Raw genomic sequence first — 23,183 nt, forward strand, 5'->3', positions numbered from 1 at the left:
TTGATAATGACCTTTTCACCTTTGTGACATCAGAGGAGAATAATCACTAAATTACTATCATAGATGGGAATACCGTAAGAAATCTATTAGCAAAGTATCACAGGAAATGTATTGTCATAAGAGCAATGTTTCTTTCCATGGATTAATTATACTCTGCTTCCCCTTCCCTTGGAAGGTTACTTGTGTCCCTCATTCAAATGTTTATGTCAAGGCATATCCTGCCCCATTCACTCAGGAGGATCATAAAAGCTACAGTGTCCCTTGATTGGGGCACACACTGTACTTTAGTCTATCACCTTTCTGCCAGCACGTCATGCCACTGGGTGCTACATTCAGTGTTCAGAGAGCATTATAGGATTATGTGTTAAGGGTTATTGGATTTGGCTCTAAGAAATGAATTGCCAAGCAAATGCCTAGTAAATGCTTTGTTTGCTTCAAGGATGCATCGCAAATGTGTTATGAATTCATGGGGAATGCCTCAAATGTTTTCTACAGGCTCCTGGGGGTATAGTGTTTTACAGTTGCACCTCAGAATGTGTTATTGTAAAGGCTCTATAAATGCCACACGAAGGCTCTATCAAGGTTAATTGAACACACTGATCCCCAGATCTATGAGAGCGAGGAGTACCACAAGTGTATGAATGAGGATAGCCTGATGCATGCCCCGGAGTTTGTGATTAAGCCTCGCTCCCACACGGTGTGGGAGAAGCAGTGTGTCAGGCTGCACTGCACCGTCTCTGGATGGCCTGACCCACGGGTTGTCTGGTGAGTACTACACACATGCACACACACACCTCCCTGGATAAACCTTGACATGACCAACTGATCACTAACACAATACACACCAAATCAATCCCTTATGGATAGAGCATCACCAATTGTTGTCCTCTCAATCCTATCCTCATGTCATTGCACTAAAACACTATAAAACGCACTATACATCTCTGGTGTCTACCTAGCTTCTCTGTCTTGTCTCTCCTTGATTCTGATCTGTACTTTTTAAACTCTATTTTCCTCCTTTTCATAATCCTCTCTGCTTCCCTTGCCTTCTCTTGTCTCCTCCTGTCCTCATTTCACAACAAGGTACAAAAACAATGTGACAATCGATCCAATGGCCCACCCCGGCAAGTATAAGCTACAAAGCAGCTACAACGTGCATTCACTGGAGATCGACAGGTAGGCACACCCCCAAAGCCACAGGGTCTTTGAGTATGTATCAATCGTCCTGATTTAGTGCTGATTTAGGATCAGTTTTTCATTTTTAGATCACAATGTATTAGATTACATGGACAGTGGATCTCTGATCCTAGATCAGCATTCATACTCTAAGGGTGCTTTCACACTTTAGTTCCTTTCAGCCAATTGTTGTGTACTGAGTGCGGTTTGCTTAAATTTATGTGCAGTGTGAATGCTCCAAAGGAACTCAAACCCCTCAAAAGAACCCCAAAGCGAACCAAACTGAGACCATCTCGAGAGCTGGTCTGAGTTCGGTTCACTTGAAGTCTCCGGTTTGGTTCCCTTTTTTAGTAGAATGTGAACACAAAGCTTACCAGGTTAATTTATCATTATTCTCACACCTAGCACTAGGCTACTGCAACACAGTTTTCCCTGCTATAACCCATCAGATTGGTGCCAAAAACAAATGTGCAGGTTGGCAGTACAATTTGGAGTACACAATTTTCAATTAAAGCATTATTTAATCTGCAATTATTATTCTGCCATTTATCCTATTACCAGTAATTTTACATGTAAATATTATATTTAATTATAATTTGTATGTCTTCTTTTTTTTAACTGAATGCAAACTATTAACTTCCAAAATGTATGTAGGTACATCTCTGGCTGTCTGATAACAGGTTCTGATGGTATGGCTTGTCGTGCACTGTGTATTTACCCAGAGCGCATTTTTTATTTATTTATTTCACCTTTTATTTCACCTTTTCATTTAACTAAGCAAGTCAGTTAAGAACAAATGACGACCTAGAAACAGTGGGTTAACTGCCTTGTTCAGGGGCAGAAAGACAGATTTTTACTTTGTCAGCTCAGGGATTCAATCTAGCAACCTTTCGGTTACTGGCCCAACGCTCTAACCGCTAGGCCACTTGGTGCCCCAAAATGAGGGGCATTGAGTGAATGTTGAAAAAATATCTAGTTTCCTTTCTAAACATAGCAATGTCAATGCAAATAGGACTCAGACCACAAAATAGGTGAAGTTAACTAGCAAAAGAGTTGAGTCCTCATTCAAAGGTAAGGGCAGTGTGAATACAAAGAGAACAGAGTTATTTAGCTTCTTTTTTTTTACCACAGAGTTCACTTTAAAGAGGACTGAGATCAGTTATTTTAAAGAAGAATATGTGGAAACAACTTGACACTTCATATGGGCCAGGTCTTCTCTCTGTGGTGGCTCATTGCTGTGAATTAACAGATACTATTAAACAACAGCCATCTCTGGCCATGGTATAATGTCAGTATGATGTCACCACCACGTGGATCCGCCGCTTTTTTCCCAATTTTCGCCTAAAATGACATACCCAAATTGAACTGCCTGTAGCTCAGGACCTGAAGCAAGGATATGCATATTCTTTATACCATTTGAAAGGAAACGCCTTGAATTTTGTGTAAATGTTAAAGTAATATAGGAGAATATAACACATTAGATCTGGTAAAAGATAATACAAAGGGAAAAAAACATTATTTTTTGTATTTCTTTTTGTACCGTCTTTGAAATGCAAGAGAAGACCATAATGTTATGCCAGCCCAGGCGCAATTTACTAGATGGCAGCAGTGTATGTGCAACGTTTTAGACTGATCCAATTAACCATTACATTTCTGTTCAAAATGATGAATCAAGACTGCCCAAATGTGCCGAATTGGTTTATTAATACATTTTCATAACTGTGCACTCTCCTCAAACAATAGCATGGTATTATTTCACTGAAATAATTACTGTAAATTGGACAGTGCAGTTAGATTAACAATAATTTAAGCTTTCTGACAATATCAGATATGTCTATGTCCTGGGAAATGTTCTTGTTACTTACAACTTCATGCTAATCACATTAGCCTACGTTAGCTCAACCGTCCTGCGAGGGACCCACCGATCCTGTAGAAGTTCACCCCTTCATGGTGTAATACAATCACCCCTCTCAGGAAAGGTCATAGTAGGCCAGCGTGTGTGGGCAGACTGACAACCCTGGGAATGCTTGGATGGGCTCACACTGTGAACTCGTGGGACAGTGGATTTCAGTTGTTAGAAATATGATTTGAAATGTGTGAAATCAATACCCCTCTCTGACTGACACTGTATCTGTCGGTCTGTCCGTCTGTCTGCCTGTCCATCTGTCAGTGCCCTTTGCTCCGTTGTGTATCGACAGACACCAGAAAGCTGTTGGTGAAGGCCATACATTAACCGGGCCTTTTCGCAGCTTGCCTTTTGATAACAAAGAGGACATCAAAAGATAGCCCCAGGTTAAGGTTAAGATAAATTCTCTGGCGATAGAGGGATCCTGTTGTGGCTTGTTTTTTAAGTCATTTCACCAAGGACTAAACACTTAAGTGTTTCGAGCTGTTTCAGACCGAACAGCTTTTGAAGTTCTCTCATAGTCTCAAACTCCACCATATGTGTTGTATGTACTAAGCAGTGTAGGTAATCAGCCATGGAAAGTTGGATAGCATGTTTCCGTGACAGAATCTAACCACACATAACTTTCATACAGAAACCCATACCACCTGACACGTTATGACATCAGTGTCTATTTATTCCCAGAGTATTCCCGGCCTGGAGTACTGGAGCATTTTACGGTCCCAGCTCACATAGCTGTGTGTTGATTTATATGGCTGAGTTGGGAGGGGTGGGGGTATTTATGTACACTTGAACCATTAGGAGACAGAAACGTGTGTGTGTGTGTGTATACGAGACATTGATTCAGCTGGTCTTCTCTCTCTTCTCGTTTCAGATGTGATTTTGATGATACTGCACAGTATCGTGTTTCTGCCATGAACAGCAGAGGAGAACTCTCTACCTTTGCCTCTGTCGTTGTTAAGAGTATGTTTATAAAGTATAGTTCTCAAAGTCTGGTGCTTCCACAATAAACTAGACAATATTCCCCAGTATCACCCCATTGAGTAGATACGCAGTGATTTAACCTAGTTTACGATCTTTCTTAGTGCTGCTTTAACTTGGTCCGGTTTCAAGTCTCCTCTGTGTGAAAGGAACACCTATTTTTGTTGACTACAACACCGCAATAACATGCTAATAATAAGTAGCTGTGTTCATTCTACTCTAGGATTCAAAGGAGAGGTAGAGGAGGCTCTCCCCATGCCCAGACGTAAGTCAGAGGAATATAATTTATTGGAAAAATATACTCAATACTCATATAATAATATATTTTATTAATACCCATCCATATGTATTTATGGATGTGTGCATACCACCTTACTAAACAGTATTAACATAACCTATTCAGAGTATGCTAAGCTGGAACACTGTGGTGAGTTTTGAGGAGGGGGCTGGAGGGAGGTGGTGGGGGGGACCTGGGGATGCTATGAGTGCTATTGCACGAACAGCTTTTTCGTTCCCTTGACGCTGGGCGCAGGAAAGTCAACAGACAACGAAGGTAACAGGGTCACTAAAGCTCTGCGCTGGTTTGATGACGTTTTCGTCAACTTGGTGAATTCACTGAGTGTCACTATGTGAATCTGTTTGGAAAGATCCTGTGATGATATCTTTCAATTGCCTGGGAAAGACCCACCGATGGTTCAGCACGACCAAAAAAAGCACCACATTTGTCATAAACAACAGAATACCTGAACATTTTGGCAAGTGTGGGGTTTTTGAAATTGTATGCAAGTCATAGAGCCTTGAAAGTTAAATAATGTAAACTAGAGTGACATCGAGAATACATTGAGACATACACACTGTGGTTTACAACCTGGATCATTGATTTGAGACTATAGATTACTGCATTTAGTAGTTGTTTATTCACATTCATTACCCTTTTTTGATTCATAAACGGGACTTGGATTCTAAAATCGGACACATGTGGGTTTGAAGTCTTTATCTCCTACTGGGTTTAATATGTCAAATGTGCATCACTGTCTACTGCATGATGTGACCCCCCCCCCCCCCCCCAGTTTCCCCAGTGCTGTTTGTACACAATCTGTAGTGACTCTTTAGTGTCTGAACACTGTACTTAATGATGTTAATGGGGGTTTTGTGTTGTCCTTCGGGTACATGGTCTCTCTGTCTGTTTTGAAGAGCTTGGCTGGAGTCTGTGTAGGGTTCTTTTTTATTTCACTTGTTCTTGGGAGGGGAAGGGTAAAATGTAATGCTACCGGATAATATTTAGTTACATCATCAATCATTCTAAAGTGTCTAAAATGTATTTTGTAGCTCAATAAAGTTACTATAAGATGGACATGAAATGTGAATGGGAGAAAATGCTATAGGCCAGTGTTTCCCAAGTCGTCAGTACCCCTACATATTTGTGTTATAGCCCCGGACAAGCACACCTCATTCAATTCGTCAACTAATCAAGCCCTCAATTAGTTAAATTAGGTGTGCTTTTCCAGAGTTACAAAAAAAGTGTCCTGTTGAGGATACTCGTGGACACTGCTATAGGAGATACTGACTTTGGTTGTTGGACACATGCAAAGAGACAGTGGCCAGGTAAACACAACCAATGCATGGCTTTGCTGTCTAACCTTGTTCATAGATTACTTACAGGGAAGTAAATCAATGTGTTATTTTGAAATTTGGGTGAACTATCCCTTTAAGAGCATTTACTTGCTCTTTGTTCGTCCATCCCTTTTGATTTGAATAATAATGCAGACCGGTGTCTATTAAGGCAGCTCCCCGCACCTCTCTGATTCAGAGGGCTTGGATTAAATGCAGAAGACACATTCTCAGTTGAATGCATTCAGTTGTACAACTGACTAGGTATCCCCCTTTCCTTTTTCCTAAATGTGAGGTGTGTCACACAACGCATACTGTTGCATGATGGGAACAAAATAGCAACCTGACCTCTAACCTTACGTTACTTGATGCTCCTTCCTGTCAGATGGCATCGTCTCTGAGTACGGCATCACCTTCGAGACCCACATCGTGGACGGGTTTGGCGTGTCATTCGGACGGGAAGGCGAGACCATGAGCCTGGGTGCCATGGTCATCATTTCCCCCAACCTGGCACGTTACCAGCCCGAGGTGCAGTGGTACAGAGACGGTAAGTGACGCCCCAGAGATCTAGGAACTCTTGGCGGAGGTTTAATAAGGTTACATGACGATGGTAGGGCAGCCATTTTAACCTGATCTCGCTCCTTTGCTTCTTTGTCTATCAGATGTTCTTCTGCAGACCTCCAAGTGGTGTCAGATGCACTGGAGTGGAGACAAGGCCACGCTGACCCTGACACACCTGAACAAGGAGGACGAGGGGCTCTACACCCTGCGCATTACCACCAAGACTAAATATGAGACATATTCTGCTTACGTCTTTGTCAGAGGTGGGGACCTTTACCATGAGCAAAACTGAACACCACTGCTCTCTGTCACATTATCACTCCTCAGTTGATTACATGCCTTGTTTACTGATTCGCAAGTTTAACTGATTTTATTTTTCACTGTGTGTGTGTGTGTGTGTTTGAGTGCAGACAGTATGGCCACTTGTTTACCCCCTCTCTGTTTCCATTGGCCTGTCTCATGTTCTATAGTGTGATTAAGAGTTTATTGTCAACGTCACACAGACATCTCAACTGGCACCAGATAACAATGTAATCATGGTCCGTGTGTGTGTGTTCTTAAATATACATTGGAGTTGAACCATAGCAGTCTCTGGTTAAACTTACCTCCGCATATAATGGAACTCACTCATTATGACTGTAGTAGAGTCAATCAACTCCTGTCACAATCTCTGGCCTTGTTTTGTATAACATGGGAAAAATGATGCACACTGACGCTGCCAATTTATTCATTAAGGTCCACTCTTGGCACCTTTTTTTCTATCTAGAACCATGTCCCCATAAGAGAACCCTTTTTCGGTTCCATGTAGAACAGTGGAGGCTTCTGAGGGGAGGATGGCTCATAATAATGTCTGGAACGGCACGAATGGAATTGCAAACACATGGAAACCATGTGTTTGGCGTATTTGATACCATTCCATCGATTCCACTCCAGCCATTACCACAAGCCCATCCTCCCCAATTAAGGTGCCACCAACCTCCTGTGATGTAGAACCCTTTTTACAGAGGCTTCCTACATTGAACCCAAAGGGGTTCTCCTATTGGGGACAGCCGAAGAACCCTCTTGGAACCACCCTTTTTTCTAAGAGTGTATTGACCTCTGTTGTTCCATGTTACTCATTCTCTTGCTAACAGATGAAACTTGTGCTCTGTAGAGTGGATGGAATTGGGCCTTGCTCTCTCTGTCATGGTTCAGGGTTCCTCTGTAAAGGAGAGGCCATGTATGGTCGCTCTCTGTGGACACAGAGACCCCATTGCAGTCGAGAGACTGACAAGGCTAGGCTATTCTCAGTGAGCTCAGATCTGAAATGGGTTTGGCTGGGAACAGAGGTAGATGATACTGTATATGTCTCTTCTTCCAGGAGAGACAATTGCCTGCTGAGTCTCCTTATAAGCCACAGGGCTTTCTTGTTCTCTCTCTCGCTCCATCTTTATCTGTCTCTTTCACTCTCTCTATCTTACAGACACACACACACACACAGTAAAATATAATACCAGGCAGTATATAGTCCTACAGTATATACAGCTAGCGTAGACATATACATAGACATGCAGTCCCCAGACCACATAAGTGGCTAATTTTGTTTCTCACTTTATTGAAAGCATGTGTTCTGTCTTTTTAAGCATCACCTCTCTTGTCCCCTTTAACTGAGAGGCACGCTGCTGCTATTACTGGGATGTGTTTAACTTAAAGGCTAGTAGCATTCCTGGCACTTAGCTGTGGAGCCACGTAGTTCAGCAGGCGGGGTACAGCACTATATGTCGGCACTGTATCAAAACAACAAGCCTCAATCAAAGTACTGTACACTATAGAGATCATATCATGCACTATGGATTCTATATGTAATTCTATGCCTTATAACTCAATACAAAAAAGTCGAGGAAGTGTACATCAACTGTGTTCTGTACACACTCTGGTTGTGTGTTTTGTGTTAGTCTGATAAGATATTTTACTGTGTTTGCGAGAGAGAGTGAGAACTAATGAGAAGGGAGGAAGAAAATACTACACCAGCACATTTGACTGGCAATGTGTATGTTCCTGTATCAGATGCCGATGCGGAGGTGGAGGGAGCCCCTGGTGCCCCACTGGATGTGACGTGTCAGGACGCCAGTAAGGATTACGTCATCGTGACCTGGAAGCAGCCGGCTGTGGACGGTGGCAACTCCATCCTGGGCTACTTTGTGGACAGGTCAGTACCATCCCCCATCACTACATGCCCGTTCTGGTAGGGCCCCTAACCTTAAGGTTAGGCTCCACAATGCCACCCGGATGAGAGACCTCAAGAGTGGAGTCGAAAGGAAAAACCCTTGGCTTATCATGACACGGCTAGGAGAACGTTTCTCTCCCTTTTTAGCGCCCCTTGTACCGCCATTCACTCCAGTTAAAACTGCAGATACATTTTTTAAAATTGTTTTTATTTAAATTTGACCATTTGACCGGAAGGTTGCGAGTTCAAACCCCCGAGCTGACAAGGTACAAATCTGTCGTTCTGCCCCTGAACAGGCAGTTAACCCACTGTTCCTAGGCCGTCATTAAAAATAAGAATTTGTTCTTAATTGACTTGCCTGGTTTTTTTTAATGACGGCCTAGGAACAGTGGGTTAACTGCCTGTTCAGGGGCAGAACGACAGATTTGTACCTTGTCAGCTCGGGGGTTTGAACTCGCAACCTTCCGGTTACTAGTCCAACGCTCTAACCACTAGGCTACCCTGCCGCCCCAACTGCAGATAACCTAGAAGAGGGACAGATGTTTTTCCTGATCATGTGACCTGACCTCTTAAAAAAAAAAAAGTGAAATGACCTCGTTATGGCTATAACAAGGGCCCAGAGTTTTTCCCGATCTTACCAATAGACCTAACTCTGGGCCTTATCAAGAAGCCCGTACCAAGTTTGTTACTGAATGTCTGATGGAATGAATTCTGTCTCTTTGCGCCCTGTGTTCAGGTGTGAGGTTGGTACCACACACTGGAGCCAGTGTAATGACACCCCCATTAAGTTTGCCCGTTTCCCCGTGACGGGGTTGGTGGAGGGGCGCTCCTACACCTTCCGTGTGCGTGCCGTCAACAAGTCTGGCATGAGTCGGCCATCCCGCACCTCTGAGGTGGTGGCAGCTATGGATCCTGCCGACCGCACGCGTATGAGAGGTATGGTGGGCACCCCGATCTGGCATCTGCCCCTCCCTGTCTGTCTTCTCTCACATTGTCTTATAGTACTGCTAAAGTCTTATGTTGTGAGTATGTAACTTTGTGATGTCTAAATGGTTTTAGTATTATGCATATCTTTTCTTGTTTGTAACTATGCATCAGTAACATTCTCCTCTTCGCATGGCCTTCAGGTTCCTCTGCACCCTGGACCGGCCAGATCATTGTCACTGAGGAGGAGCCTGCAGGTAGGAAGGAAATGCGTTTGCACTCTTCAATGATGATCAATACTCTCATGCTGCTATAGTTCTCAAAAAAAGACCTAGTGTTCTTTGATTGGAAGGATAATGAAAGCTCTAGTCTAGATCAATAGCCTGGTTGCCAGTCTGTTGCTCTTGCCAACTCCTTGTGGAATTGTCACGTTTGGCTTAACAATGACACTGGAATAGGCAAGAGCACAAACTGATCTGGGACCAGGCTTTGAGATCAAACCCCTTATACATTATTTTTCACATTACTCTTCCTATCAGAGGGTGTAGTCCCTGGCAGACCCAAAGAACTGGAGGTAACTGAGGCCACCAAGAACTATGTGGTTCTGAGCTGGAAAGCCCCTGGAGAGCGAGGCCACGAGGGCATCATGTACTATGTGGAGAAGGTGAGGAATAAATACTGAAATCATATACCTTATCTGTAGCGTGACTCATCTGATCAACTTAACCATCACTGTTATCCATAACAACCACCATATCAAAATAATTCAATAAGGAATCATGATTCTGTTATTTTTGTATTTCAGAGTATCTATCTGGAAATAGAGTATTATATACTGTGGTACTGCAGGTTTGGAGGGTTGGAGCCCTACTCTTAACTGCTTTGCGTTGCATTGTGTGGTTAGTGTGTGTCTGGTACAGACAGCTGGCAGAGGGTGAACACAGAGATCCCGGTGAAGTCTCCTCGCTACGCCCTGTTTGACCTGGCTGAAGGGAAGGCCTACAGATTCCGTGTGCGCTGCTGCAACTCCGCTGGTGTGGGCGAGCCTTCAGAGGCCACCGAGGCCACCACTGTCGGGGACAAGCTGGGTGAGGGGTCACAGGTCACACTTCACATGCCACAGGCACCAACCTCCGGCCCTGCAACACGAATACCTATGGACCGAATCCTAACATTCTACACAGTACAGGAAAAGTACAGAAATGTATCCACTCACTACTGTACTGTCAGCCGCTCTGGATACGAGCGTCTGCTAAATGACTAAAATGTCAAATATACACATGTAACACAAACCATCCTGTACATCCTGCATTTAGATCAATGCATCTATACCTCAAGTTAGGATTCTGCCTAATGTGCAATCCCCTCCTTATCAGTCTACCTGGGTTCTAGCAAGCTATCAATAAACATTCTAATTCTAATTTGACACGCACTCATTCAAAATGGAATCCTAATGTGCTTTCATTTGATCTTAGTTGAATAAACCTCTCCTGTCCCCAGATATCCCATCTGCCCCAGGCCGTGTAGTTCCCACCAGGAACACTGACACGTCCGTGGTGGTGTCCTGGGAGGCTTCCAGGAATGCAAAGGAGCTGGTGGGATACTACATCGAGGCCAGCATCGTGGGTAGCAACACGTTTGAACCCTGCAACAACAAGCCTGTCAAAGCCACCAGGTACAATGGTCCTTCTAACTGTCCTCTCTGTTTCAATTGTTGTTTTACTGAAATGCTGACCGTAAATCAAATTTGGCGTTAAAACCGTAAATTATGTTGAGCTTAAGTTTTTGACAAAACAATTTCCTCACTCAAACGAAAATGTCCAAAAAATGTATAAAACGAAAAAGCATGTCTTTCTCAAAGCGTTTCTGTGTCCTGGTACTCACAGGTTTGTCTGCCACGGTCTGGTGACAGGAGAGAGCTACGTGTTCAGAGTGAAGGCGCTGAATGCCGCTGGGCTCAGCGAGTGTTCTCAGGAGTCTGAGGCTATCAAGGTGAAGGCTGCTATTGGTGAGTGAGACAGAGGGTGTCATGGCACACCCTCACAACAGGATAGGATGGGTAGTGTTTTTTTAGGAAGACTATGACGAGCCACAGGCCTATACAAGCAACCTATTTTTGTTTATGTTTGATGAAATACTATGAAGGGACCTACAGTAAGGTATGATATGGTAGGACCAGGGAAGCCTCTTAGCTCTATGGAGATTTGATTATTGAGTCTTCTGCATATTCTTCACTGTTACTTTTTAGTTTATATGTCCATGATGAAAGAAATGCAATGTGCCCACACTGAACATGGGTTGAGCTGATGTGTTGTACCCTTCTATTTTTTCTGTCCATCGAGACATCACATTGTCGGCTCTGTGTACCATCAGCATTAGACTCCTCCCACATGTTATTTTCTATGCCCCCCTCCCTGCACAACCTGAGGCGTGGCCAGGGTCAGGAGTTGTAGACTTCCTCTAACTTGGGTCAGTGTGATCCAGCTCAGCGGTGGTTACAAACCAGCCCCCCTTGGTTCCCCCTTGGTTCCTCTGTCACGCGCAATCCACCCCCTACCCAAACAACCAACCATCCCCACCCCTTACCTGTCCTGGGCACAAGATGTGTCAGCCACCACCACCCCACCTGTTGTTAAAGGTACCCCCCCCTACGCCCAACCACCAATCCCCCTGATTTATGCCGTGTGTGTCTGTCCATTCTACTCACTCTCATCTGGGAATACTAGCTCTGGTCCAGGGCATTAGTGCGGCTCAGTGATACAAGGCGCACTAATGCCCTGGACCAGAGCTAGGGATATATACTAACCTGACAGCCCTGCTCCTTTACACAGTTGTCCCATAATGTCAGTTTGCTCTGTGACTAACCAGGCTTCCAGCTGTGAGACGGCACTCAGTCATTGGCAAGCTTTGTGCCGCGCAGCAGGCTCTGTTCTCCCCACACTTAGTGACAAGGTCAATGGATTTCTCTCCACAGTCCATTACAACCAATAGCAGTTTGTAGATGGGCTTAGACCCATTTGTGGTAGTGTCTTACACGATGAAAGGTAAATAATACTCACAATTGAGGCGAGGTTAGTATTGTTAACCCCCCCCATCAACAACTACTCTCCGGGTCCGACGATGTGGACGTCGTCGATTAAGGCAGCCCCCCCTCACCTCTGATTCAGAGGGGTTGGTTTTAAATGCGGAAGACGCATTTTCGGTTGAATGTATTCAGTTGTGCAACTGACTAAGTATCCCTTTTCCTTCCTTTGTTAGTGAACTTTTCTGTCACACATGTTATCAGAATATATTAGGAAAGAAAAGCTGTACCATAGATTTTACTCATAACAATTTCCAATAGTTGTCTCCTAGTACATACACTTGATCAGTTTAGGCCAATGTAGTGCATATAATGAAATCCACTGGCATATAGTGTGGCTTTTTCATGAAGGGTTGGCGCAAAGACCGCACACACTCACTTTCTCCCCTCACACGCTCGTGCTTTGTCTTTTAACTCCGCAACTTGCTTCCTCACGCAGATGTCACTTGTTGGCCATCTTGTCTTCATTTTTCATAGTCTGTCAGATGAAGATATTTTACTGCATTTGATAGGGTATTGGTAACATTTCTTGCTCTCTCTACCTTCTGAGTGTTCTGATTTGAGCTGTTTGGTTGTGTGAGTGGTTGTTCTTCTTTGCCCGTGTAAAATGGCTTTCCGCTTTTCTCTGCTAACTCCTTGTAGGGGGCGGTATTCCTCACGGTGTGTTGCCGGAGGGGGGAGTTACCAACGGGTGGTAACGTGGGCTGACTAACGCTGGACGGGAACGCATGTGGCTGTTCAAGTAACCCCCTTAAACCAAGCTGAAGTTCAATGCTCAGACTGACAGTGTGCCTGTGGCCACTAGCTCAAGCTCCTCAAGGCTGCAGTAATTTAAAGCAAGGGAGGCAGGGGCCTGGTCACAGAGCCAGGCCAAGACCTCCGATGAGGTTAAAGTTCCAGTGGCCAGGCAAACACATAAGTCCTCTGTAGATGCTTCAGCCAAACAGGGGACAGAGAAAGAATCAGCCCAGGACAGACTCAGGTGAGAACATGTACATTTTAGTATCCAGAGTGATTTTTACAGTAGTGAGTGCATACATTTTTGTACTGGTCCCCGTGGGAATCAAACCTACAACCCTGGTGTTGCAAGCACCATGCTCTACCAACTGAGCCACATGGGACTACACTCAGTCAGGCCACGCCAACCCTTATATCATCTGAAATAAGAATGTCATCTTTTCACCTCAAGGATTTTTGTTTGTGTTTTAAACCGTTTTATTAATCTGTCTTGAAACATTTTTATCACTTTGGTAAGAAGGGAGAAGAATATTTTGAAAAAATGTATTAAAATTCAGTTTTTACCCTAAGGTAAGTTTCTATAACAGCTGTCACAGGTTTAACTACACCGTCACGTGGCCGTTCAGACTATCTACTGGCCACCTCTAGCACAGGGCTGCCTCACACACACAGAGGGGCTTTTGGTCCTCCCTCCACACCCTCAGTGTTCAGGCACTGTGCTGACCACCTCTCAACTTACTGCAGCCTGGCTGGCTCACACACACTCTGGGCTCTTTTGGCCCACCATCACCTTGGGAGATCAGTGCACATGAACATACAGGCACTGCGACATAGCTGGAGCTAGCCTATCACAGCTTGTCTCTGAAGTGGGTCAGCCAATCACAAGACAGAAAGGGACACCTATGACCTGAGACCTTTTTGGTAGTGTACTTCCAAGTCAGATTCTTCGCCATACCCCCACCCCCAAATTATGGAGAACACCATGTCCATGTGACTTTGTGACAGGTCAATTTATTATATGTAATATTATCCAGTCAGCTATATGCGTTCCCTCTATCAAATACCCCCCCCCCCCCCCCCCCACGAAGACCAGCCACTGAGATCATATGTGTCCTCACAGCTCCTGTGGCTAAAATATTTTGTCCCATTCAGTCAAGGTCCCTGAAATGTGTGTCCCCATAATTGTGTCAATGTGTTATGACATAGTGTCTGGTTGAACCATAGCTTAAGGTTAAAGGTTATCTTACAAAAATTATCTGTGACACAAACTGTATGGCAAAATAATGTTAACTGACATTTTAAAGAACTTCGAACCAACCCACTGGACCCACACTGGTTGACTCAATGCTGTTTCATTTCAATGAAAATACTGCTAACCAACGTGGAATAGACGTTGAATTGACATCTGTGCTCAGTGGAATGTTCAGAAATGTACAAGGGAATGAGTGCCCAATACTTGCTCTAAGAAAAGAGAATGTTAGCAGGTCTAAGTGATGGAAGACTGAAGCTCAACCAAGAGCATTAAGCTTTCCGTCTCCCATGACTTCATAGTGTCAGAGTTGACACAGCATGATGCTAACTGGAGTCCTCTGCTGTTCCAGCGTCCCCTACTCCACCCTATGGCATCAGCGTTCTGGAGTGCGTGCGGGACTCTATGGTGTTGGCCTGGAAGCAGCCCACCTTCATCGGAGGTGCTGACATCACCGGCTACTTCGTGGACTACCGTGAGGTCATCAATGGGGTGCCAGGGAAGTGGCACGAGGCCAATGTCAAAGCTGTTAGCGACCGAGCCTACCGAGTGAGTCAGCCATTTTGCTTCTTTGTGATTTCACTACCCTCTTTAACCTGAATTTTCAGCCACCTTTTGTCATATCGGGAGAAAAGGGAGAATGATTTTTCAAGGTCTGTCCAGGTGTCCGACTTGAAGGAGAACAGGAAGTACCAGTTCCAAGTGCGCGCTGCCAACATGGCAGGTGTGGGCATCCCGTCTCTGCCCAGTGAGACGTTTATCTGTGAGGAGTGGACCATTGCTGTGCCAGGTGGGTAGTGCCACTATAATTCACTCGCAAGCCTGATGAAGTATGATAATTACACTTTAACATATAACAATTAATAACACATCACAGTACAAGTTATACCTCAAAGATACGTGTAAAAATACATTTTAAAAAATGAAATCATTGACTTGTATTATAATCTTTTGTGGTAATAGGACATTATTTCTGTACATTACCTTGTCCATGGTTACGTCCCAAATGGTAGCCCTATTGCCCCTGGTCAAAGTAGTGCACTACAAAAGGAATAGGGTGCGAGTTGGGACACTAGCCTATGATATGTCTGTTTTCTTCAACTCTGAAACTAATTACCCCTAATTTCCCACAGGACCTCCCCATGATCTGCAGGTGACAGAGGTGCGCGCCAACACTCTGGTGTTGCTCTTTAAGCCACCAGTGTACCAGGGCCGTGACCCAGTCAACGGATTCTACGTTGACATTAAGGAGGCTGATGCTGAGGAGGAGGCCTGGAGAGGAGTCAATGAGAAGGCTATCTCCACCAACTACATGAAGGTCAGGACCCTATCCCCTCCAATCACTAAAGCTGATTTAGGATCAGCTTCCCCCTCTCCAATACTAACCTTAACCATTAGTGTTGAAAATGCTAAATTGACCCAGGATCAGCGTCTAAGGGCAACTACACTATTACTATCCACTTAGTCAGTCATACCATTGAGCATTCTAATTAAACATTTGAATCCAGATTGTGTGATGCAATATGGTGACATAGTCGACATGTAAATAGGATGTGATTGGTGGAGGTGTTGGTCAGTTAGAGGGTGCGTGTAAAGGGATTTTCAACACTACTGTTTTTCTATGTGAGAAAGTTTGTATCAGTAGTAACATATTTGATGTATGTGACTAACATGTCTATAATGTGACTCTTTCACAAACAGATTAAGATTCTAAAGGAGGGGGAGACCTACGTGTTCCGTGTGCGTGCTCAGAATAAGGCAGGTGTCGGAAAGGCCTCTGAGCCCACAGAACCAGTCCTGGCAGAAACCAAACCAGGTAGGACCATGTTAAAGACCCCTCAACAGAGCAGGTGGGAGAGAGGGATGGACAGAGAATGACATTGTTATACCAGTAAAGTCATACCTTTAAGTCTTCCTGCACCTTTGCATATTTGTGTCTTTTGAGTCTCCAGCCATATTTGACTCTTGTGTTCTCTCTCAGGCACTACGGAGATTGTTGTGGACATTGATGATGATGGCGTGATCTCCATGAACTTTGCCTGCTCAAACCTGACTCCAGACTCTAAATTTGTGTGGTCCAAGAACTACAAAGAGATCACTGATGAAACCCGCATTACTGTGGCAACCAGTGGGGAGAAGTGTGTGTGTGTGTGTGTGTGTGTGTGTGTGTGTGTGTGTGTGTGTGTGTGTGTGAAAGAATATAAGGTTTGCTAACGTTTCTACAGTAGCCTGTGTTAATTGTATCCCCTCAGGTCCAAGGCCATCTTTAACATGCCTGCTGAGGATGACATCGGCATTTACTCTTGTGCCGTCACCCACACCAATGGCGAATCCTCCAGCTACACCCTCTCAGCGGAGGGTGAGTCCCACTGTGTCCGTGGTACTGTAACACTGTCCACGTTATCACTTTGGAAGCTAACTTAGCAGGCTAAGAGGTTAGCAGAGCTCCATTGCTTCTGGTTTCATTTCTAATCTCTGATTAATTTTTGTGTCCTTTTTTTTTTTTTTTGACAGAGTTGAAAAAACTGCTGGAGATCAGCCATGACCACAAATTCCCCAGTAAGTAACACATTATAGTTCTCGAAAATGTTTCCCGTTGTTCATTATTACATGTTCCTCCGTCCCTGCTCTCACGTACTGTTGCGCTTCCCCCCCCCCCCCCCCCCCCCCCCCCCCCCCAGTTATTCCCTTGAAGACCGAGCTGGCTGTGGAGCTGCAGGAGAAGGGCAGAGTTCGCTTCTGGCTGCAGGCTGAGAAGATCTCTGCTAATGGCAAAATAGAATATGTGTTTAACGACAACACTCTCTCCCAGGGAGAGGTCAGTAAGGCAACGCTTTGGGACTGAAATGAAAAAATACTCTCCGACATATGTGTAAAAGAGGTCTTCTGACCTCCGACGTCTTGGATAAATAAATAAATAGAATTTTTTAAAAACTACTGTAATTGATGTTGTTCAGGTAAAGTATATTAGACAATACTGAAAATGCTCTGTCTATGGCCTTTTTTTCTTTTCAGAAATACAAGATGAACTTTAACAAGGACACAGGTGTGATTGAGATGATCATGGAGTCTCTGCTCCAAGAGGACGAGGGAACCTTCACCTTCCAGCTGCAGGACGGAAAAGCCACCAACCAGTCCAGCCTGGTGCTGATTGGAGAAGGTAGGATTAACTCCGGCTGTCCTTTTCGCCTCCTCCAATCACCTTCCATCATTCTCACTCTCGCCTGAGTGCCAGTTTGTGCTCATTGTCATGTCTTGACAAGTACAGCAATGGAGTAGGCAATAGCACAGACAGATCTGGGACCAGGCTATCACCCCTCTGTTGTAAAGAAAAACAACAAGGCTCACTATGGATCAGAAGTTAGATCTTAACATACTCCACTAGGGGGCAGTAAAATATTACTATGAATGAACTACATACAAGTGTATGAAAAAGGTATTTGTTTAAATAATATCCACATCAATGTACGAAACACATCATAGTAACTATATTACAAGAAAGATGAATATGATTTATAGATACAGTTTTGTTTCCTTTCCCCAGTGTTCAAAGGGCTGCAGAAGGAGTCTGAGTTCATGTGCAAAGAGTGGCACAGAAAGCAAGGTATGGGATTCTTTTTAAATTAAGAAAATAGAATAGCGGTATGTTATGACACAAAATTGTAGACTACTGAATAGTTCCTGCTTTGTTTTGTTTTTTTGCAGGCCCTCATTTTGTTGAGTACTTGAGTTATGAAGTGACCCCAGAATGCTGTGTTTTCCTGAAGTGCAAGGTAGGAAAAGAACACACACAAAGTCAAGTATGGGTTTTAATGAAAAAACTTTCCAGATGAGATGGTATTACCAGGGTGCAGCCGGGCAACATCTGGACAACAACCTGAACATTTATAGGTGTCTTTCGCCTCCCGCAGGTTGGAAACATAAAGAAGGAGACTGTTGCATTGTGGTACAAGGATGGGCGTGAGGTCAAGGGAGACGGGAATCTCACCTTCGCAGAGGGAGTACTCAACCTGGAGATCGCTCAGGTGAGAGGAATTCTAATGCTTCATGCATCTCAAACATTAGAAACTACAGGGACTGTAAGACCATACTGCACAACACCCGTCTTTACAGCTCAGAGAGTATTGTTTTGCAGATTTCTGTATACTATTTGAATGGCTCTTGTGTACATTAAAGGCTAGGTAAAGGTTGGAAAATATCATGTTTCAAAGATTATACGGCACATGTGTTAACAGACTACGTATTGAATATTTTAGTGATGTTATACAAACATTATGTGTTGTTCATTTGCATACTGTATGTAACTATGAAACTGTAGCATTGCACGTCTATATTCATATATCTGTATAAATACTGTATATGTTCCTCACACGTCATGGATACTATCTTCTGGCTGCAAGATTCATTGGTGATAAGTTGAGCATCAGGTGGTCTAAAGAGGTTGAAGTTTTATTATATTAAAGAAGTTTATTTGACAGTAATCTTTAAAAAAAATGTATTTATACAATAGCCTAATACGTCACTCTTAACTGAATTGATCAACATTTCTCACATTTCCAGTCCCAGCATCTAACCCAAGTCTATGAGGTGCTAGCTATGTGTTCTATGGAGAATAATGCATGACGTGGAAGGTGAACGTATAGAGACCCGATTTGATTATACCACACTATAATGTAACCCATTTGCTGCTAGAAATGTGTTCCAACATCCACTGAAGTAGCTAGCAATTTTACTAGGTAGCTACAGTAGTTGCCTTTGTAACCAAACAAACAGACTTGTTAGTTTGGCTAACCAAATCATCAGTCCTTGCTGTAGAGTGGTTGGCTGACGGTCACAAAAATGATGCGTGCCTGCACATCAATGAGCCATGTGGCGTTATGATTCTGAACTGTCAGATAGCTAGCAACAATGACAAGAAGTTGTCATGTGGGGAATCGTATGTGGCTCGTTTCAGCTCGTTGTAGCTTGTTATTGCTACCATGTCTTGTTTTGACTCATGTCATATTTATGGTAATAATATGGAAAAGATTCACTACTGTAGCTAGTTAAACAACAAACACAACAATGTATTTGAGACAACAAGTGCAAATGTATTTATGTTTTCAATAAACGTTTGGAGACTAAATATAGTTTACATGAAAACAGTCTAAGCCAACCCAGTCGGTTTTGTTGCTAAACAACCAACCCGTCTATTATGAAAATTTAATTTAACAATTATTGATCCTAACATCTTCAGAAATCGGTGATTCTGACAGCTTTTGGGGCACATTCTTGCCACGCTTATGTAAAAAATTTAACATCCTTATACAGTACCAGTCAAAAGTTTGGACAAACCTACTCATTCTAGGGGTTTTTCTTAATTTTTACTATTTTCTACATTGTAGAATAATAGCGAAGACATCAAAACTGAAATGACACATATGGAATCATGTATCCAAAAAACTCTAAATATATTTGACATTCTTCAAAGTAGCCACCCTGATGACACATCACACCACCTTCGCTGTGGGAACCACACATGCGGAGATAAACCGTTCACCTACTCTGCGTCTCACAAAGACACTGCGGTTGGAACCAAAAATCTCAAATTTGGACTCATCAGACTAAAGGACAGATTTCCGCCGCTCTAATGTCCATTGCTCATGTTTCTTGGCCCGAGCAAGACTCTTCTTATTATTGGTGTCCTTTAGTAGTGGTTTCCTAACAGCAAATCGACCATGAAGGCCTGATTCACACAGTCTCCTCTAAACAGTTGATGTCTGTTACTTGAACTCTGTGAAGAATTTATTTGGGCTCTAATCTGAGGTGAAGTTACAGTAACTCTAATGAACTTCTCCTCTGCAGCAGAGGTAACTCTGGGTCTTGCTTTCCTGTGGCGGTCCTCATGACAGTTTCATCATAGCTCTTGAAAGTTCTTAATTTTCCCAATTGACTGACCTTCATGACTTAAAGTAAGGATGGATGGTCATTTCTCTTTGATTATTTGAGCTGTTCTTGCCATAATATGGATGTGGTCTTTTACCAAATAGAGATCTTCTGTATACCCCCCTACCTTGTCACAACACAACTGATTGGCTCAAACACATTAAGAAGGAAAGAAATCCCACAAATGAACTTTTAACAAGGCACACCTGTTAATTGAAATGCATTCCATTCCATAAAGCTGGTTGTGAGAATGACAAGAGTGCAAAGCTGTCATCAAAGCAAAGGGTGGCTACTTATATTTTGATTTGTTTAACACTTTTTTTTTTGTTACTATATGATTCCATATGTGTTATTTCATAGTTTTGATGTTTTCACTTTTTACAATGTAAAAATAAAGAAAAACCCTGGAATGAGTATGTGTTCTGAAATGTTTTGACTGTGTGTGCTTCTAAAAGCCAATGAGGAGATGGTTCAGCGTCACAAATAGAACTGACTTCTATTTTAGCGCTTGGCAACACAGACGCTCATTGGCGGGCGTGAGCAGTGTGGGTGCAATGATTGAAAAACATGTATGTGTACATTTTTATTTTGCAATGCTCGCGCACACAAAAGCAGCAAGGACTTTTCACAAAACTGCATTCAGCAAATGACAGAATTGCGAGAGATAGCTATGTACTGTCCCACAAAATTGCTAAACATATCAAGCCATTCGCTGAGGGCGAATTAATTTAATAATGTTTTAATTGACTCGGTAGCAATACTTTGCCCCGACAAGAAAGAGCTGTTTGGAAATGTTTCCCTGTCAAGTTGAACAGTGACACACGGCGCGTTGAGGACATCGTCACTGAGAATATGGAACAACAGTTGAAAGACTGGCCCTGGATGAGAGCAGTGATGCACGTGACATGGCACAGTTGTTGATATTCTTACGAGGCAAAACCCCAGACTTAGAAATGACAGAGGAGCTTCAATGCAGTCAATGAAGAGCACAACCTCAGGGAAAGACTTATTGGGGGAGGTTCATAGAAGTGTGTGGCAATGCTGGGACTGCGTTTTGAGTGTGACCACTGACGGGTGACCAAACTTGACAGGAAAAAAACGTTGGCCTTTTGAAAAGGATGCGAGATCAATTAGCTGAGCTGAACCCAGATCAGAAAAGTATTTTCATGCATTGCATTACTCATCAGGAGGTGCTCTGTTAAGGTGTTCTGAAAACGAGCCATGTTGTGGATGCAGTCACTAAAGTGGCAAAATCTTTAAACCACAGGCAGTTAGTCTCTCTGTTGGAAGAGACAGTCGGGTCCTGCAGATCTTCCCTACCACAGAAACGTGAGATGGCTGAGTTTGGGGAAGGTGCTTAAGAGGGTGTAGGAGTTTTGCAAATGAAAGGAGAACATGTGGATTTCCCTCAACTGCAAGATAAAGAATGGCTGATTTTGCCTTCACCATGAACATCATGGCCCTCGTGAATAAACTCCAATTCCAAACTACAAGGGAAGGGACTTTTTTCACTTCAGATGTAAAGCCTTATCAAAGCCTTCAAGGGAAAATGACTCCTACTGACCTATCAAGTAGAAGCCAACAATCTCACCCACCTTCCGACACTACTAGTCTGTTCCCAATCAGATGACCAGCGGAAGACGTATACATCGCTGATGCGTGCTTTGAAAGGTGAGTTTTGTCGTCGTTTTGAGGATTTCGAAGTGTTGGAAAATGACATGCTGTTGGTTTCCTCTCCTTCCACCTTCAATGTGGATAATGCTCCCACTGACCTGCAACTTGAACTGATCCTTCTTCAATCTGATGCAGTGATTGTTTTGAATAGTTCTCCACGTCACTGACGAGGTTCTATGCATCTCTCGATGAACAAAACTTTCCAAAGATTATGAGTCATGCTCAGGAGATGTTTGCACCAACCTATGTATATGAACAGACATTTTCTGTGAGGAACTATAACAGGTCAAGGCACAGATCATCTCTTACTGACTCACCTCTCAGCAATCCTGCGCATAGCGACGTCAAAAACTATACCTGACTTTGCTGTAGTCAATGCTCATCAGAGACTTCACTCCTCACACTGATTGGGTTGTTTAAACGTAATGTTGAGCTCTCCCTTTCTTATGTTTTTGTGTATACCCGTTAACAAGAGTTCTGTCCGTGGTGTTGAATGCACAGTGTACTTTTACCTAAGTGTAGTTCATTGCATGTTTTAATAATGAAACTTCCTATCAAAAGGAGACCAGGGATGTGGTTTATTTCTGTGCATGTTAAAAAAGTAAAATAAGTACTATATCTGGATATGATTTACAGTAGATATATCTGTTAACACAGTCATGCACATTATGTATAATCATGTAATATGATTCTGGCCCGTTATGGCAAAAATATGGCCCTCCGTGGAAAATAATTGCCCTGCCAAAAGTGGTCATTCTGCCATCTTGTTTTTTGTTTGTTTTGAGAATGCTTTTTTGCTTTCTCGTCCTATAAATGTGTCCTGCAGCACCCATAGCAGGGGAGAAAAGCTTAAAAGCTTACAAAATGGTGGCTGTTCATTTTAGATGTGTCTCAAACCTAGCCTTCTCTTATAGATCTCAAAGAAGGATGCCGGTGTCTATGAGATTGTTATGAAGGATGACAGAGGGAAGGACACTTCTACGTTGAATCTGACAGAACAAGGTGACTAAACCCTCAAAGCCATACCTCATTGTCTGTACAGTAACGCCACAAGTCTGTCATTTTTACAAAGTTATATTATGGTCACATTTCTGTTCTCCAGGTTTCAGAGACTTGATGAATGAAATGTTCAGTCATATCGGTAAGTACA

The 23,183-nt window shown here is 43.3% G+C and overlaps 1 protein-coding gene across 2 annotated transcripts in view; it reads left to right on the forward strand.

Annotated features, from left to right (window-relative positions):
- Positions 1–23,183, forward strand: part of LOC109909325 (M-protein, striated muscle-like) — a 41,941-nt gene that overhangs the window by 12,631 nt on the left and 6,127 nt on the right. For both annotated transcript variants that reach the window (XM_031796216.1, XM_031796215.1), the window contains 27 exons: positions 608–765; positions 1,084–1,176; positions 3,957–4,045; positions 4,287–4,328; positions 6,060–6,221; positions 6,337–6,498; positions 8,282–8,423; positions 9,178–9,377; positions 9,569–9,622; positions 9,905–10,029; positions 10,270–10,453; positions 10,866–11,040; positions 11,252–11,373; positions 14,787–14,983; positions 15,098–15,224; positions 15,568–15,752; positions 16,136–16,250; positions 16,416–16,572; positions 16,687–16,793; positions 16,949–16,993; positions 17,116–17,252; positions 17,450–17,594; positions 17,979–18,038; positions 18,140–18,207; positions 18,346–18,459; positions 22,948–23,035; positions 23,136–23,174. In XM_031796216.1, coding sequence (XP_031652076.1) covers positions 638–765; positions 1,084–1,176; positions 3,957–4,045; positions 4,287–4,328; positions 6,060–6,221; positions 6,337–6,498; positions 8,282–8,423; positions 9,178–9,377; positions 9,569–9,622; positions 9,905–10,029; positions 10,270–10,453; positions 10,866–11,040; positions 11,252–11,373; positions 14,787–14,983; positions 15,098–15,224; positions 15,568–15,752; positions 16,136–16,250; positions 16,416–16,572; positions 16,687–16,793; positions 16,949–16,993; positions 17,116–17,252; positions 17,450–17,594; positions 17,979–18,038; positions 18,140–18,207; positions 18,346–18,459; positions 22,948–23,035; positions 23,136–23,174 — 3,262 coding nt within the window. In that variant the 5' untranslated portion in view covers positions 608–637. The remainder of the gene's footprint in view (positions 1–607; positions 766–1,083; positions 1,177–3,956; positions 4,046–4,286; positions 4,329–6,059; positions 6,222–6,336; positions 6,499–8,281; positions 8,424–9,177; positions 9,378–9,568; positions 9,623–9,904; positions 10,030–10,269; positions 10,454–10,865; positions 11,041–11,251; positions 11,374–14,786; positions 14,984–15,097; positions 15,225–15,567; positions 15,753–16,135; positions 16,251–16,415; positions 16,573–16,686; positions 16,794–16,948; positions 16,994–17,115; positions 17,253–17,449; positions 17,595–17,978; positions 18,039–18,139; positions 18,208–18,345; positions 18,460–22,947; positions 23,036–23,135; positions 23,175–23,183) is intronic.

The sequence above is a fragment of the Oncorhynchus kisutch genome, linkage group LG18, assembly GCF_002021735.2.
Source record: "Oncorhynchus kisutch isolate 150728-3 linkage group LG18, Okis_V2, whole genome shotgun sequence".
Lineage (NCBI taxonomy): Eukaryota > Metazoa > Chordata > Actinopteri > Salmoniformes > Salmonidae > Oncorhynchus > Oncorhynchus kisutch.